The sequence below is a fragment of the Chenopodium album genome, chromosome 20 (genome assembly GCF_948465745.1).
Source record: "Chenopodium album chromosome 20, dcCheAlbu1.1, whole genome shotgun sequence".
Lineage (NCBI taxonomy): Eukaryota > Viridiplantae > Streptophyta > Magnoliopsida > Caryophyllales > Amaranthaceae > Chenopodium > Chenopodium album.
The window spans coordinates 37,477,553-37,496,181 of NC_137853.1; the positions used below are offsets into that span (position 1 = coordinate 37,477,553).

Consider the following 18,629-nt stretch of genomic DNA (forward strand, 5'->3'; position numbering starts at 1 on the left):
TTGAGGTGATTTTCTCTCTCCTTTCTACATTTTCTTTCTTTTTCTTAATGTATACCTGTTGAATTCATTTTAATTTAATTTGTAATGCTTTGAAATTCTATCGATCGTAGAATGTCGCTTTTGGTTTAATTTAGGGGAAATTTAGGGTGATAGGGTCCTTGGACCTTTATGATGATGAAAATTTCCTAATTTTTTTAGTTCAACGTTAAATTCCGTAAATCACATGTTCAAGTTTAATTCTTTGTTACATGTCGTTTAAAATATTAATGCACTATTACTTGTCGGTTATTTGATCGTGTATCATATAATTGTTATTATGCTAATTATTAGTAAAGCATGATTAATGTATTACGAATGTATGATTTTCCGGAATTTTTATGGTGATCTTATAGTGTTACACTCTATTTTTGCAGAATAGTGTTGTATGAAAAGGCTTTGTTCTGGCACATGGAATTTTGCCAATTTTATAACAAAGCTGTGGGCTGAGGATTTTATAACTTGATACTTAAATTTAGAGAGATGGCTCCAGCTAGCAAGGCTGATACGAAAGCTGCAGCTGACGCGGCTGCTTGGATGTTCAATGTTGTCACTTCGGTGGGTGTTATTATCGTTAACAAGGCGTTGATGGCTACCTATGGCTTTAGTTTTGGTTAGTAGTTCCTTTATATATACTCTTATGGTGAAATGATGTTGCTGTCTTGCAATGAAAGAATGTCATTTTTAATATTGATAAGTAAATTAGCTTCATGAATTTATGAAGTTTGCTTTAGCAATATCATGTCTTGTGTTTATGCGACTGCAAATTGTATTATATTGGTGTTGGAACATGCTCATATTACAATCGAGTAATGGGATTTAAGGCAATGAAGTAAAAGTCCTGCTGCTTTATGATATCATATTTTTAACAACCAACTGTTTAGATATGAACAAAATTCTAGTATGAGATTATTTGCTGTTCTCAATATTGAATTGTTTGGCAGATGTTCTATTTGTGACTTCTCAATTTCTCATACACATGTATTCTCATAAATGAACACTCTTGTACATGCATATCAATGAGCAGATAAATATTTTTGATAGAAAGACGAAGTGTTTAGTAGGGTGGGAAAATTGGGTTTGAAGTTCATTGGCATAAATATGGATGTGTTCAAACTTCAGAGACTTGTCATGGTTGAACTATCAGTTATGGTAGAACTACAAAATATGAAAAGTAGCATTGCCTGTATGAATGTGGTTTCATGAAGATATTTTTTAATGATGATTAATCTCAGTAATGTTTGAGAAGGCACTGTTGGAGCTTATAGAAAGATTTGTTTGTGGAGTGTCTTACCCAAGCGTTTCATTGCATCTCCTTTTTTCAAACCCATTTCACTTTTCTGTAATAGATCATTGATTTATTGTCATTTTAAATGCTCTTCCATGCTTACTAGATGCTGTAGTTGAGTGAGAGAATTTGCAGCTTCTGGTGCTTGTTCTCCTTTTCCTCTCAACCTCTTAAGTTCTGATAGATTCAATGGTTCAAGGTTCATGTTAGCTGCCTATATATTCATGATTTCGCATATATGTTATATGCTGTTTCACATTCATCATTTTCCTTACATTTTAATGACTTTATTAACAACATTTTGCAGCAACGACCTTAACTGGGTTGCATTTTGTTGCCACTACTTTGATGACGATCGTTCTTCGCTGGCTTGGATTTATACAACCTTCTCATTTACCTGTGTTGGAGCTGTTGAAATTTGTCTTATTTGCTAATTTTTCAATTGTTGGCATGAATGTTAGTCTTATGTGGAACTCAGTAGGTTTCTATCAGGTGAGGGATCAGTTTGGTTATATCTTCTGTTCAGTACTCATATTATTCCTGCAGTAAACTTAAGCTTTTAATTCTCAGATAGCAAAGTTGAGCATGATTCCTGTACTGTGCCTTTTTGAGATCGTGTTTGATAGCATGCGATATTCCAGAGACACCAAGCTCAGCATTGGGCTTGTGTTGATAGGTGTTGGTGTTTGTACTGTTACTGACGTGAGTGTAAATATGAAAGGTTTTGTAGCAGCATCAATTGCAGTGTGGAGTACTGCTCTGCAGCAATATGTAAGTTCAAAATCACTTTCATTGCCATGTAGTCTCCATCAACAGTTTAAGACAATACATAGTTGTGGTTTGATGCTTATATATGGCCTTATGAATGATTCTTGCACACAAGAAACTAAAGATTTTGTTCTTTATATTTCTGGCATTGTAAAGACTTGATGATTGCAGAGTTTTCACTGGCTGTGACCTATTCAGTATTCATGTTGATGGTTTAAAATTTTTGATAAGGTTTTTGATTGTTTTTTTTTTTTTTTTTTTTTTTTTTTTTTATATAAGGTTTTTGATTGTATTTACTGGATATAGATATTCTCTTTTTTTTTGGCAATTGAGGGCCTTTGAGGCACAAGGACCAGGTGACATGTTCTGCTCATAACATCTCTCTTAGAGTCTTGTGTTTTGTTTGGATATGGTACTAAATACTTAAGATAGCGCTGGATGTTGTATACATCAGAAAGAGGATTATAGACTTGAGCCATGTTTAATACTCTGTGTGTGGTAAATTGATGCAATGGAAAAGCCTGGATATGGATAACTTGGTTGGAGGGAGTAATTCTGCTTCCTCCTTTTTCCTTTGTCAATGTTGGCAATTTGTTACAATGCAATAAGGTTCTGGTTCTTTTAGATGTATGGTTCCTTTTCAGTGATTGGACTCTAATTGATTTGTCACACATTGAAGCTTGGGAAATGATTTGATATATGTAAGTGAAATTGTTTGCTTTGGTGATTTTAAACAAAAGATTGGGGTGATTGTTATTGGTTTTAGTTGAAGCTGATTGGGAATTTATCAGAGCTGTTGTGCAGCTATTAAGCTGGAATTGGTGATGAAGTGAACTTCTATTATTGAGGCATTAGTTTATATGACTTCTATTATTGAGGCATTAGTTTATATATTCATATTCATGGCACTGTATATCGGTAATTATGTTGTGAACTGGCTTAAGGGGAGTATTATAGATTTATAGGTACTTTAACACTCCAATATTATTCTGTTAGTAATATCTTCTCTATCTTGAGGAGGAAGGTAGTTAGAGGTGAAGGAGAATCGAAATTGCTATAAATAAGGGAGAGTAAAGAAAGAAGAGGGCATTTAGAATATTGCATTGATAGCTTGGTAGCCTTGGTTTGTTTAGCTTTTTGGAGTGATAAGGCCACTCAAAAACTTAATATTTTGTAATTCCAGGATTTTCAATCTAAATCTCATTCTTCTACCTTTGATTTTTGTTATAAATATGTCAGTTTATAATATATAACAAGGCTTCAGAAGGCTTGTTTTTACTGGCCAGATGCTTTTTGGTATTAAATTTTTTAAAAGATGGCTTTGCAGATATCATAGCTTTTGTGAGGAAATTCTTTTCTCTCCAAGGCATGGTTTATTGGGGCTTGTCAAGATGTAGATCGAGTATTATTTGTGCTTGTTCCTATTCTTGATCTTTATGTTTAATCATTAGATTTTGTTTGCCGAAGTAAGTCATATGTTGGATTTATAGGAAGTTTTCCACTATCACGCTGACTCATCTGTTTGCAGACAATGGACAATTGAGGCTTCTTGTCAATTACTTTTACTTGACGTTACTCGTAGAAGATAGTTTTCTTTTTTATTGAAGTATTGGAGCAGGCTTTCATGAAATCTGCTTGTCAGTCAAGAATGGTTTCTTTCCATCTTTTGTATTCCATTTTAGCATTCTCTCCTGTTAATACTAGGGAAGCTTTGATAGAATGTAGCCTTTCTAGCTTGTCATACCTTCTTTATTCAATCAATCAATCAATCAATCAATCAAAGCCTTAATCCCAAAAGTGGGGTCGGCTAACATGAACCAAAGCCTTAATCATACCTTCTTTATTGCTCCTATTATAAAACGCTATTGTCTTCTGTATGCAGTATGTGCATTTTCTCCAAAAGAAGTATTCACTCAGTTCATTCAACCTCTTGGGCCACACTGCACCAGCGCAGGCTGGAACCCTGCTTTTACTGGGTCCGTTCCTAGATTACTGGCTGACAGATAAGAGAATTTATGCATTCAACTATACTACACCATCTGTGGTAAGTAGACTTTTAATCCGTAATCAGAACATCTGTTTTTTTATTTGAATTTGGAGAGGGGTCTATTTCAGTTTCATTTTTGGTGGCTGCTGATGGCCCGCTAACCTTGTTACCCTTCTTTAAGGGCTGCTTAAGGAAGCATGCATGGTGTAGAACCTGGCAAGAGTTTCCTTGTAGTTTCATGTGCTCGACTCTATTTGACTAGGATGCCTGTAGCTAATTCCACTGTAAAGTTATGATTGAAAATTTAGTTGGAATAGTCTTATACTAGCTGAAGCTGGACTATTATAACTTGTGTTATGTGCAGTATGTCATATATGTGGCTCTAGGTATCTGAAAACTTGCTGGAGTATTAATCTCCGCCATTTTTTGCATTCCTTTTTAGTGTATATCTGTGCTTACCTTACCCCCGGAATAGTGAGGTACTGAGGTGCAGGTGTGAGACTGAGTTTCAGTCTGATACATTTGCCGCTTGCCCGCTTCTGCTTATCCTGCTGCGCCTATACTGCAAAACTTTAATGCTCCAAATGCACACTGATGGAAAACTGAGGTCTCAGATTAATGTTTACTGGCTCTTTGTACAAGCCTGAAACATTATTTCAATGTTGTTGTGAATTAACGCAGATGTAATATATCTATATTGGAGTAGAAACTTTTTGTGATGTATATCAATTTGTTGCTGTCTGCTGATATCAGCTTATTTATTTTCTTATATTCACCTATATATCCATTTCTTGGTTCCTGCAGGTGTTAATTATTCTTTCATGCATAATTGCGATTGGAACAAACCTGAGCCAGTTTATCTGCATCGGTAGATTCACAGCTGTGTCCTTCCAAGTACTTGGCCATATGAAGACAATCCTTGTTCTAATTCTAGGTTTTGTCTTTTTCGGGAAAGAAGGTCTGAACATACAGGTGGTAGTAGGCATGATGATAGCTGTATTAGGGATGATCTGGTATGGAAATGCCTCATCAAAGCCTGGTGGAAAAGAGCGTCGGAGCCATACAACGCCCAAACAAAGACATGGACAAGATTCCACAGATGATGAAAAAGTCTAGTAATAAGTTCTATGTATACAAAGCCTCGGCCATCATCAAGTACATAGGATGAGTCTGAGATTTACGGTCACTTTAGATTTTCTGAGGAAATTTATTTGTCAATTATTCATTTTTATTCTTTGAGTAGGCTCATTTATTTTTACTTCATTTGAAGGAAGTCTTTCTTCTCATATCAGGTTTGATTTCTTATACGAAGTACCGTATTTTAGGTTTGATATGATCAGTGGCATTTTGCAGTCAGCTTCTCTGTTATTTTCAACTCCATAGTTTCTGGGGATTCCATATAATCATTATGCAATTCAATAGTTGGTTTACTAATCGGTTGAACAAGTACCCCTAGACTAATAAAAATGAGGAAAACAACGCGTCTCATTATCCTACACCAGTGCAATTATGTTAATGTATGAGATATCCTAATAACAATATAATGATTATCTTGGCCATATAAGTTATAAGGGAATTATTTTAACTTGGTGATAACTTGTTTTATTTTAAGTATTGTTATATTAGAGTTTGAGCAAAATCAATAGAAAATACTTGTAGGTAGATATTAAGAAATTACTCTCCTTTTTACTTATTTCCTAGTCTACTGTGTGTTAGCAACTGCAAAAGAGTTTTTTTTTTTAAACCTTGTGGTCGGAGTTACTTATTCAAGGGTAATCCCTAACTGACTGAGTAACCCATGACCAAGTAGCCCCTAATCGACCAAGTAACCCTGACCGACCGAGTATCCCCGACCTCACATTATGGCCAGCTACATAGCTTTTTTTTTTTTTTTTTTTGAGGGAGGCCAGCTACATAGCTTTATTATTAAAGAATTGAATCAAGAGGCCTCCAACACCTCATTGCTCAACCTACATTATATATTTCTGTATATGTCACTAAATTATTTAAGTTACTAAATTTTGTTCATCTAAATCCACCAAAAAAAAAAAGGAAATATATCAACAATTATTATTGTATATCATTTGCAATCACTAAAAAAGGAAACAAAATCAAGAAAATAAATTTATGAATAATTAAGATAACTCAGTACTTGGGGTATAATTTCTCAACCTACAATGACACTAAGGTCCCGTTCTCTTCACCTTAATTTTGCTGAACTGAAATTATTTTTACTGAACTGAAATTATTTTTGCTGAACTGAAATTATTTTTACTGATTCTATAATAATTCTTCTTTAATAAAACTGAATTTTACTAAACTGAAATTATTTTTACTTAATATTATTTTTTTAAGGTGAAGAGAACAGGGCCTAAGATATATTTTTGTTATTCCCTCGGTTTTACTTTATTAGCTCTATATACTATTTTGAGCGTTTCAAAATGATATAATGTTATAGCATGTTCACTTCAGCTTAATTTCAGTTAAGTTTAGTTTAGCTCCTAATTTCCTTCTCTCATAAGATATTCATTTCAGATCTATTCAATTCAATCCAGTTCAGTTCAGCTCCAATCAGTTCAGTTCAGTAAATTTGAACAGGCCCATAATCTGTGATTAATAATCTAATAGGGTGTTTAAGAGTCAAATAAATATGATTGGTTAATATTATGTGCTAGTAGATTGCTGACATGGCAAATTGTTTCTAATCAAGAGTTATTATAGGCGATTTGATTACAATCAATTTCAAATGAGACTAACAAAGTGAAACGGAGGGTGTACCAAATATATTTCAACTAAATCCATCAAAAAAGGAAAGATATCAACAAGTATCATTTTATATCATTCACAAAATCACAATCATAAAACATTGTGTAAGATTAGTCCAAACATGATATTTGGATCATTATGAACTATTGAATAGTAAATATATATAGGCTCAATAGTGCATAAAATAAAATAAAATAGAGAAGAAGAAGAAGAAGAAGAAAGGTAAGCGCTAATTCTATTCAGACTCGGGGATATTTGTTAGCTAATTCTATCAGTTTCATTTTGTTTTTTTAGCATAAGTATTTTCGAATTGGCCTGGTTAAAATAACGACTATTTTGTCTAGGTATGATCATAATTTTTGGGCGATCATTAGGTATATTTTCCAAAAAATATTAGTATGAAAGTTTATGATCACAAATTATTTTTTTTTATTATATTTGATGTTACTTTATATTTAATTATATATTTTGTTTTATTTACACTTGTTTTCATAATCCTTACAAGCTCATAAGTAAGATCAATATGCTCCATTCACAATATTACAAGTATAAGTACTCCACAAAAAATGTATGGTGTAAGTTTAATTGAATTAATTCCAACAATTAGATTGTGATGGTAGAGATGCTTACTTAGGTCATCGATATTCGATAAGGTGCGGGTTGGGTCATTTCAGATATGAATTAGGCTATTCATTGTGTCTGTACAAATAAAATTCTTAAACATGTCACTTCGAGTTAAATGGGGTCTAATTTTTTAACATCTTAAATTGTAACCTAATTTTATATTTCTTCATTATTTTATATGGAGTATAATTTTTAAACAGAAATGAGTAGTTATCATTAATTATGCATTAAAAGAGTGCAACCACATACTAGTAGTACTTGTAAGTTATTCTCTTAGCTACTCCTATAGCTCCATTCTTATAAGATTGTCCCAAGATTCGTTCCTCCAATTTATCACCTTAATAAACAAAACACTTTTGTAAATCAAGTGGTAAAATTATAAATAAGTCAACAATAATTTCTAATAAGCACAACATTGTTGTAACAAAATCAACAAGTGTGAATCTATACCTACCAAAAACTTATTGATTTTTAATCTTGTTTAGTGGGGTAAGGGATTCGAATCATGTTGTTTTACCAATAAAGGGATTAAAATCAACTTGATTCGAATCCCCTACCAATAATTTAACAATAATGGGGAGGATAAGAAAATCTCTAGCCTCTAGTACTCTCATTTGATAGGATTCAAATCTCAAACCTCTAGAATTTAACTAATTTGAGATATGAAACTTATCAAGTGAGTCAACACTTTCTTAGTAAATTATAAAAATATTACGAGTGTGACAATCTTAATTTTTTTTTTTTTTTTTTTTCCCATGAAGACCACTAGGCACAAATCCCAAATTTTGTTTGTTTGTAAATTATTTTCCCCGATTTTTGGGTTTAATCTTGGGTTTTTGCTAGGCCACAATTGTACTCTTATCCAAGACCAATCCTTGTTATTTTTCTTATTTAAAAACACCGCCCCAGTAACGTTATTCTCTCAAATTTCTTCCCTTTTTTTTTTTGTAAATTTCACCAATATAAATTCAATTAAAAGGGGCATTATTGCATTACCCCATTACAAAAAAGATTGTAAAATTGTAAAAATAATAAATTTGTCCAATAATTGTTTTTTCTTTCTGGGTGTACAGTTTGAAGCAGAGCTCCAATGGCTCTAAATTTCCTGTCAACAGCAGAGATAAGAGCTATCTCCTTTTTAGATTCCTCTAATTCTTCAACTCAGCATCTTAAACTTAAAGGTTTAAACTTTATCTTTGTTCCTCTAATTACCAATTAATGTTCTAGTAATTGTGGAATTTTAGCTTTCATTTTCTCTGTTTAAATGGGATTTTAATTGATTCTGCTACTGTTTTGGTGATCTGGGTGTTAAGAATTTCTGACTATTTTAGTTGCTGTTGACTGTTGATCAGCAATTTCTTGTTTATATATCTGGGGTTGGTGTAAATTGTTGGTAGTAAATGTTGTTTACTTGTATTGTTTATAACGCTTATCATGTTGAGAATATTTTATTGCATGTCTTTTAGTATCAATAAGCTGGGGTTTAATTGGAATTTTTTTATTTGACTATGCTTTTGTGCTCTTGAAGCCTAAATTATGCTGAACTGTTGGTCACAAATCCTATCTTGGAGGGTCAACATTTTTTTTTTATTTGTTTAGTGTACTTTTTATGGAACCTTGTCTAGGTTTCTAACTCATCTCGGGCTTGCTACGCAATTTCTGTTATACACTAGGGTGTACTATACAAAGACGGATTAAGTTTCGCATTTGGGAGAGACATGACAAATGAGCAATTATTGAGTGTGGGTGTAACGTGAGTCCGTGTCACGTGTCATGGTACACCCGAGTGTATTACGAACACCCTGGGAGTGCTAATAGAGGCTTAGTTAGCATGCTTGAGTTCAACTTTGATATTGTACCCATCCATAAGATTATGGTAGGATTGACCACTCTAAAAAAAATGATTGAAGTGCATCTACAAAATTTAGGTTGCTGTTTAAACCTTTAATATTTCCATGATTCTAGGTACTTGTTTGTAAAAGCTATTAGATCATGAGTTTGAGCTGATAGGTTTGATAGAGTTTTTCTGAAGTTGGATTGCTTGGAACTTTGTTGCTAATTCATTCTGTGTAATGTACTATTTGCTTAGCAAAGAATATCAAATTGCTTCTGTGGACTTGCAGATGCCTTTTAAGATGGATTTGGGGGGACTGAAAACATCTTTTAGTTTTGCTATCTTTTTTATTAAACGTATAGCATATTATTAGTATAGTGTACAAGTACTTATGATATCAAGCACTTGCATTTCCTATTTTTTTCTTGTATGACTTGCAAGCAAAAAAAGTATTCTAAACATATCCATTTCCAAGTCTTAAGTTACTGATGCCTTCTTATAGTTACCCTATATCAGTGCTATATTTTTATAATGTCCTGCTCCTTCATTACTCAACATATACCCTCGTCTGGTTACCTATTCCTTCAGTTTCAGTTCTTCCTGTACTTGATACAGTCAAGTTAGGGTATTTTAACTTACATTTATTCAAGATGGGATTTTAACAATCATCGAAGATCCTTTTACTCCCTTCTTTATCTAGTTCCTTGGGCTCTAGCGAGATTCCTAAACACACTTCAAATTTCAAACAGGTATATGCTATACTTCCATAAAGGCCTCAATAAGTAGTGCACATAGTTTAATTAGTTGACTTGGCAAACCAACATAACACATACTGACATTTTAAATTTTGGGTAGTCAACGGAAATCTAGGACTATTTCAGCTTTCAAGTGTCAACACAGATTTTTTTATATAGAAGTTCTTTATTTTCTACTCTTTTAGCTATGCGACTCTTAAACATTCATCTAACCTCCATCCACTCCCACCCCTCAAATACAAATGGGGAAAAAAGGGGGTGGGGGTGGGGGGAGTAAATTGAGAATTTCAGACCAAACATATAAGTTCAATATCGCTTTCCGTACTATAGAATTTATTTTAATTCCAAGTACTTTTAGGTAATCTCTCTTGCAAAAGGAAGGACATTCAAACGTTTAGCAAAAAGATCTGTTGTTCAGCTCAGACACCACCTCCAGCCTGGCCGGGAAGAGCAGTAGCGGAGCCTGATCGTAAGGTTTGGGATGGCCCAAAACCTATTTCAATTATTGGATCTACTGGTTCTATTGGTACTCAGGTAATCACATTATTGCTAAAGAACTTTGTGCAACATTTTTGGCACCTGAAACTTCATTCATGTATTATATATTTTTGAAAGTGTGCACAATGCTAAGTTTTTGACTTTACAATATGCATGTTTTAGGAAATATGGTGTACATTCAGGAGAGATTGATATGTTATTTTTGGCTTATGTTTTGCTGGTGATTATATGTTCTAATTAAGACTCGTTCTTTGCAGACATTAAGCATTGTTGCAGAACACCAAGATAAGTTTCAAGTTGTAGCTCTCGCTGCTGGCTCAAATGTGACTCTTCTAGCTGATCAGGTGATCAGTCTATCAATAATGCGAACCATCGTTACCTGCTACCTTTCATCTTATCTGTTGATACTCTATGAATGAAAGTATGATTGCAACTGTTTTAATAGGAATATTATGCCACCGTTGAGATGTTTCTTTATCCAATCACAATTTAGGGGTGCCTAAAAAAACCCTCAATGGATAATTTAATACTAAGTGCGATATTAAGGCCCTGTTTAGCAGAGAGAGGTTAACTATTTTTGTTAGTTGTTTGCATAAGTTGGTTTGAGTAGTTGCCTGTAGTAGCTATTTGTGTTTTCTATAAAAGTGTTTGGTAATTAGTTGTTTGTAAAATGAGAAATAAAAGGATATGCATAATTTATAATTAATTTAGGCAAACTTGATAAAGGGTTGTAAATTTGTTCAACTTTAGGATAGAAGAGTCATTTCCTCCTACTATGGCCTTGTTCTCTTCACTAGATTTTAACTAAACTAAAATTATTTTGCTGAACTGAACAAAATAGATTTGCTGAAATTGAATTATTTATTGATTAAAACTTATTTTTACAGAGAAGTTACTGGTTTTCACTCCATTGATTATTTGATTAATACTACTAATTTTTACAGCGAACGTTGTTGATGTGAATTTTTTCCCTCCACACCGCCCTTTCCAACACCATACTTTCCTCAATTCCCAAAGCACTCATATCACTCACAATCACTCTCTTCCCCTACCCCTCACAATCCCAACACTTGGTCTCCTTACCGCCTTACCGGAGCCTCACTTGGTCTCCTTCTTACTTGTACCCAAAAACATAATAAACTATTTGTATTCTTATGTCTCATAGAATGTAATTTCATGAAAACGTTTCCATGAATTAAGAACTAAAGCCACTTTCTCAAGTACAAGCATGTTGGTAACAAAAAAGTGGCTGAGGGGTAATTAACCCCCTATGGTTGTTGGATGCCCGTTTAATTCAAGTCCTCTGTCTTACTTATCACATATATTTATGATTTCAGATCAGGAGATTTAAACCCAAATTAGTTTCCCTTAGAAATGAGGCCTTAATTGATGAACTCCGAGAAGCTATAGCTGATGTTGAGCACAAGCCAGAAATTATTCCAGGCGAGGAGGGTACAATTGAGGTAATAATATTTTTTTAATTACTCTGGCTGTTGCATCAGTGTTGATATATTTTTTTTAACAAGTTTTTGTCTTCTACTATAACAGGTTGCACGACATCCAGATGCTGCTACAGTAGTTACAGGGATAGTTGGCTGTGCAGGGCTGAAGGTATTAGATTTCTCATATATTAATCTTTGAACAAGTTAAATAGTCTTGCAACTCTGAGGTTTTACCGGTTCTCTTTTCTCTAGCCTACAGTGGCAGCTATTGAAGCAGGCAAAGACATTGCCCTAGCTAATAAAGAGACCCTCATTGCTGGTGGTCCTTTTGTGCTTCCTCTTGCACGCAAGCATAATGTGAAGATTCTCCCAGCTGATTCTGAACATTCTGCCATATTTCAGGTGAGTTTCTATTTGTTGCATCTTGCATGTAAATATGACTTAATATAAAGATACTTGGATCATCATCGATGTTTGGGTGTGTTATTTGGTGGCTGCTTCTAATTTTCTCGCATTTCGTAGATTTTGGATTTCTATCTGTAATTGTGAATTTGTTAAGAAGTCCAACTTACAAAAAGTTTTTTTGTATTCAGTGTATCCAAGGATTGACAGAGGGATCTCTTAGACGCATTATTTTGACTGCATCTGGTGGATCATTTAGGTATGTGAACAATTTAGCTTTGTAGATCTCAATGACCTAGGTATGATGAATGTGGGTGTGAGATATATTGTCGTTCCCTGCTGTGCATGCAATGACAACTTACCTCATTTTGTTTTATTGAACGTTGGGGGTGGGGGAAGGACAGGGTTAGATTTATTTATTTAGTTTCAGTTTTATCATATCTTGGACAGGGGGGGAAAGAATTCAGAGACTGATTGTCAGCAACAAATAATCCCAGCAGTTTTGTAGTTACTTACCTTTTGTCCCCTTTTGTTTTTTCTGTTTTGAAGAGATTGGCCTGTTGAAAAACTAAAAGAGGTTACGGTAGCAGGTGCTTTGAATCATCCAATCTGGAATAATATGGGGAAGAAGGTTACAATAGATTCCGCTACCTTGTTCAATAAGGTCTGTTCTTGTTGCATTGTATGGAGCACAGTGTACTTTAAAAAAAATGATTCCTGCTTTGATTTATTTTTCCTGATATTAAAAAATTGACAGGGGCTAGAAGTTATTGAAGCCCATTACTTGTTCGGGGCTGAATATGATGACATTGACATCGTGATTCATCCACAGTCAATCATCCATTCAATGATTGAAACACAGGTTTGTCTCATGTTAAATTTCAATTATGTTTTAGCTTAGCTGAGATCAGGGCTGCTTAGTCCCATGCAGACTGCGGTCATAACTTTGTCTACATTTTGAGGCAGATCAGTATCATGCAGTCAAAAGATTTTTCTTACATGATGTGGCACATCTCTCCTGTATTAGATGTCCGTGATGTACTTTCATATCAATTTGAGTCTGATAGTTGACAATTTCATGCACATGGAGTGCCAAAATATGACCAATAATTGCATGTATCTGTTACACCCTAATTGCAAAAGGTTGTAATCAGCATCTTGGACTGTCAATATCCCAAGGTGAAATCAGGAATTAGGACTGTCAAGGTGAAAGTGAGGGAGTCAGAATTAATAATTAATTTGATTTTTGTGGAAATAATATAGGAAGCACTAAATGCCTTATCAACTGCCTTAAATGTTCCCGATTTTTCGTTAACCTCTGCCATGACAGGATTCATCAGTTATTGCACAACTGGGTTGGCCTGATATGCGGTTACCTATATTGTACACACTGTCTTGGCCAGATAGAGTATACTGCTCAGAACAATCTTGGCCACGCCTTGATTTCGTCAAGTAAGTACGCTCTCCCATTTATATAAGCTTGAGCAGTCAGCAAATATATATAAAGTAATGGGAATGCATATAGGTATAAATTGTAAAATTTAATGTACTTGCAAGGATCAAGTATGAATGAGGTGAGCTGCAGCATTTTAAAAGACTTGAAAAGCGCTTTAGCTTAAAAAAAAATAAAAAATAAAAAATAAAAAATAAAAGCTTTTGTTACACAAATGCATGTATGGAGTGTGTCCTCATCAGAACTTTCATAATTCTAGTTCTTTCTAGAAAGAGCGTTATATATTATTCTATAATCTATACAAACTAAATCAGAGATTATATGTGAATAGATAGCTTAGTATGATTTTTATTGACAAACACTTGTTCACTTGCTCTCCATTGGTTATTTTGAAAGTCATGTGTTGAATGCTATATTGCAGGTGTGGTCCCTTGACATTTAAAGCTCCGGACAATGAAAAGTACCCGTCTATGAATCTGGCCTATTCTGCAGGACGTGCTGGAGGCACTATGACTGGGGTTCTTAGCGCTGCTAATGAGAAAGCCGTAGAGATGTTCATCGCCGAGAAGTATGTTAATTTCACCTGTAGCTATAATTATCTCTAATTTCTGAATATTTTCAGTGAAATCCTTTTTCTTTAATTATTATAATAGTTTACACTTTAAAATCTAGTAGGGAATTCAATAGCAAGCTTTCTGAAGTGGAAACTTTGTTGCCTGCAACAACAAAGAAGTGAAATTACATTCTTTTTATCATTTAGGATTAAGATTGCCCTTTTTTATGTCGCTCCTGCATTTTCTGAAATAAAAAATATGAAAGAATTTAGATTGACATGATAGGAAATTGGTTGTGTGCATTCCTATGCTGGGTGGTTTCCTTTCTAATTCATAGTTATTATTTCAGAAAATTGATTGTGTACTAGTTAGCCGTAATTGCTTGTTAAATGTTAACTGCTTCTCAAGTTCTTATGGTGTCTTCTCGACTTGCTGAACATTCCTTTTGTGAAGCTAACAATTAAATATGCATCGTGGGTTTGCAGGATTGCCTACTTGGATATCTTTAAAGTTGTGGAGCTAACTTGTGCAAAACATCGGGATGAGTTGGTGAATTCACCTTCATTGGAAGAAATCGTGCATTATGACCTCTGGGCACGGGATTATGCTGCCAGTTTGGTGTCCACCAAAGGCTTGAGCCCAGTCCTAGTCTAAAACTACCAACAACTTCATGAAATACGGAGTTCTTCGAGTCCAGTCTCAGAATTGTGCATAGTTGTTTTTGTTTTTTTTCAAAGTTGTAGAGAATAAAACCTGCTTAGAAAAGCCAATTGATGAATTGAACAGGCTGAAATGTGCAATGCTCTCCGAGTTAGGGGATAGCGGAGATTTTAACATTGCATAGCCTGCATTCTGTTGAAACTTGCGGTTAACATTTATGTTTGATAATCTATAATCCAGATTGAAGGATCACATTCTCTATGGTAAGCCTTTTCCATTTATTTTTTTTTATTTTTTTTTTCCAAAAAAGAAAGTCAAACAATTGCAGTTAAATTTAGCTTAATTACGCATGCAGTGACTTAAAACACATTTAGATGTGAATTTAGGACGTAATGATGTTAATGTAGATGGAATAAAGTCAACGGGTTATGTTTTAATATATAATTGTAACTGTAAAAGTCTTACATGATATATGGGGTGGATGTAGATTGTTAAGATTAGATTAGTTAAACATATGCTAATAATGTTATTTTAAACATATGAAATTGAAACTAATTTCTTTTCAAATTCTTGTTAGTTTTCTAAAAATGAAAAGGCTAAAATGAAAGCTTAAGTTGTTGATGTGAAAAAAATGCATATGTTACAATTTACAATTATGACATGGCTACGAAAGTAAGAAAATTCATACTCACTTACCTACGAAGGTAGGAGTGCCTTGGATCGGTTAGGCTTAGCATACTATAATTCAGCCCAAAGGCTATGTGTTATGCCATAATTTTTAAACGTGGTCTAGGCACGGTCCATTATATGGTGCTACATATAATTCTGAAATAGCTATGTAATGTGTATGGAGACATGGAGTAATTGAATACGAGTATAACTCATTCTCGAAACTCTATTGATATAACCTATTAGTAGACTTCGGAAATTGATTTTGGCACACCCTTAATTGATTTTGGCACACCCCTATGTGAGAATTGCATAGAAAACTGTGCTCTCACATAGGTGTGCCAAAATCATTTTCCATAGACTTCTTTTAGTTTCAAACTAACTTTGACATAGTACTCGTATAACCTTAGGGTACACCACTACATAGCCGCTTTCAATTCGATTTTGGAAAATAAATTAAACAAGCATCTAAGGCCAACTCATATTAGTGTCATCTTTACCCTAGCAGTGCGACCATTGTATACTTGTATCCTTACATAAAAGAAATATTTTATTGGACGAAATGTGAGACAAATAATATTAAGTTCAAGTGAGATCTTGTTAAAATCTATGGCAAATATTTAGAGCAACACCGCGATGCCTACATGGATTCTATGATAAGTCATCAGGAGATGAACTTTCGTAGCAATACATGGTTAACTTGGTAAGTACCATAACTCGAAAAGGATTAAATAAGCAATATGCATCACTTTTTCTTAATAGAATATGCCAAATAATATGGATTGTTTTGGTTCATCCTTATATGATAAAAGAAATAGTCATTGTACGTTAAGGATTTCGCCGTTTTTGCGTAAACACGAGTGTTAATACGTAATCAAATGTAAGTGGTTTAGCTTGGCCCAAAAAGAAGAAAAGAAATTTTAGTGGCTTAACTCTTAATTCAACTCAGGGAAGTAATTTCCAACAACCATATTTAAGCTTTAACTCTTTTTTAAAATTATTTCTAAGGTGTCTCTTGTTCACACATTCATTCTATAATCTATTGGTACCATCTCACACTAATATATACTCCGTAGCATTCATTAAAAATGTATCGAAAGATTAATTCTTAAATAAGTCATTCTGACCTATATTTATGATAAATTATTGCATATTATGTACCGTCTCGATTACTTCTTTACATACCCTAAAAGACGTGAATCTATAACGCAAAAAACAAAGGGTTGGGTAGGTTTAATGAGAATGATATTTATACCCTAAATTGTTTTTTAATTAGAAACACGGTACTACAAAATCAATTAATATCTTCTTATTCGATTTTTCAATGAATATTTTTTTTTTTGGGTGCAATTTTACAACGAATATTAGCTAAAGAAACCATCAGTAACATTTTAAACATGACTATCTCAATAATTCATACAGTAAATAAAGTACTTCCACCTTTAGTCCTCCACTCCTGTCGAAATCTTACATGCATATTCCATAGAAAATGTCCCCAAAGTCCATAACGCTTACAATAACATGTATTGTGGAAATTTATGTTATTCCGTAAGTTAATCATGAAGGCAATTGCTACTAGCTAGATGACCTAAGAGGCTAAGAAGACTCCACTCGTACTTGTCAAAGAACGATCCCAATTATTTCTCATGTGTGAATTATCTTACATCGGAGATATATGAGAGAAATTACTATCTTATTGTAAGCTAGAGGAGTTACTTAGTCCTACTATCGCCAATTGATTTTAGTATTGAACGTCTTTTGTGTTTGTAAGTTGACTGAATCCTCCTCTTTCTTATAAGTTGCTCATGCCCGTTCATATTTTCTCAAACTAACATATATGCTCGTTGAAAATTTTCAAATTCAGTATGTAAACATGTAGATTCTTGCAAGATTTGTGGTGAACTTTTACATCTATACTATAGGGCCTTGCACCAAAGAGGATACCCTGTAATTGTTGTTCGTATAATGTATCTCATCATCACCATTGTTTGTAAGGAATAATATCTCGGTCATATATAGTAAGAGTACATAACTTTACCTTGAGAAGTCAATGTTATTAGGTACAATACTTTATATATTTAAGGTCTTTATGACCAATTGGCCGTTAATGACGTACGTAAAGTGGTCTCACCTCATTTGTGTCACAATATTCCACCACTACTTTAGTCTTTAAGGGGCCTCAATCTCATCATTGTAATTCTAACTTTGTAGCTTAATTACTGTCCTTGGAAACATATTACATGTGAATCTTAATAATTTTCTCATAGGCTTTAAGAGTTGGAGAAAAACTCCATCTTGTGACAATTTTTTCTAATTATTATGCTGCCATTAGAATTTAATATGTATTCATTATTAGGTATGACTATTTACTGTTTTATAGGGCACAATCAAATATAAATTGAGTATTATAAGATCATTAGAAATTTTATTATATATATATATATATATATATATATATATATATATATATATATATATATATATATATATATATATATGTTTCTAAACATTGTTTGCAAAGAGTTTCATGGTGCCATATTGTTTATATAGTTACATGTTTAAAATCAACTATGAAGTGTTGTGTATTTGTTCACCCAATATTGATTTTTGATTCGGTCACACCATACATGTGTGCTTATTTGTTAATCATTTTTAATTTGTTGAAACATAGTTTTGTGCACTTTTACTCCTCACCAAGTCACCATACCCGAACACAAAGAACTCGTCACTTAAGCCCAAATGCTATCTCACATCAACATATTCTTGCTCTCTTCTTGTCTTAAAGACTCTCAAGTCTCAACCTTTGAGCATATAGTTCATCACAATAAAGATCATTTAGAATCGGATATATGTGTATGTATGTATATATATATATATATATATATATATATAT

At 33.6% G+C, this 18,629-nt stretch overlaps 2 protein-coding genes across 2 annotated transcripts; both read left to right on the forward strand.

The window, feature by feature from the left end:
* Nucleotides 1-432: 432 nt before the first annotated feature.
* Nucleotides 433-5,310, forward strand: LOC145598556 (UDP-rhamnose/UDP-galactose transporter 6-like). Its single transcript, XM_081654930.1, has 5 exons — nt 433-649; nt 1,632-1,816; nt 1,895-2,095; nt 3,975-4,136; nt 4,884-5,310. Exons 1-5 carry the CDS (start codon nt 520-522, stop codon nt 5,193-5,195), a joined length of 990 nt encoding a protein of 329 aa, XP_081511056.1. The 5' UTR covers nt 433-519; the 3' UTR covers nt 5,196-5,310.
* Nucleotides 5,311-8,366: 3,056 nt separating this feature from the next.
* LOC145597481 (1-deoxy-D-xylulose 5-phosphate reductoisomerase, chloroplastic-like) lies at nt 8,367-15,328 on the forward strand. The gene is made up of 12 exons (XM_081653662.1): nt 8,367-8,650; nt 10,417-10,592; nt 10,814-10,900; nt 11,894-12,019; nt 12,105-12,167; nt 12,251-12,400; nt 12,592-12,659; nt 12,950-13,064; nt 13,158-13,262; nt 13,731-13,852; nt 14,275-14,421; nt 14,893-15,328. The coding sequence occupies exons 1-12, from the start codon at nt 8,560-8,562 to the stop codon at nt 15,059-15,061; spliced, it is 1,419 nt and encodes a 472-aa protein (XP_081509788.1). The 5' UTR covers nt 8,367-8,559; the 3' UTR covers nt 15,062-15,328.
* The last annotated feature ends 3,301 nt before the right edge of the window (nt 15,329-18,629 follow it).

What these genes read in the sequence shown, in the direction of transcription:
- LOC145597481 (XM_081653662.1), top strand. Translation starts at nt 8,560, where the DNA reads ATGGCTCTAAATTTCCTGTCAACAGCAGAGATAAGAGCTATCTCCTTT. An exon ending in GCGAGGAGGGTACAATTGAG is followed by an intron (nt 12,020 to 12,104) that starts GTAATAATATTT and finishes CTACTATAACAG; the next exon opens with GTTGCACGACATCCAGATGC. An exon ending in GAGATGTTCATCGCCGAGAA is followed by an intron (nt 14,422 to 14,892) that starts GTATGTTAATTT and finishes GTGGGTTTGCAG; the next exon opens with GATTGCCTACTTGGATATCT.
- LOC145598556 (XM_081654930.1), top strand. Translation starts at nt 520, where the DNA reads ATGGCTCCAGCTAGCAAGGCTGATACGAAAGCTGCAGCTGACGCGGCT. An exon ending in ACTCAGTAGGTTTCTATCAG is followed by an intron (nt 1,817 to 1,894) that starts GTGAGGGATCAG and finishes TTTAATTCTCAG; the next exon opens with ATAGCAAAGTTGAGCATGAT. An exon ending in GTACTGCTCTGCAGCAATAT is followed by an intron (nt 2,096 to 3,974) that starts GTAAGTTCAAAA and finishes TTCTGTATGCAG; the next exon opens with TATGTGCATTTTCTCCAAAA.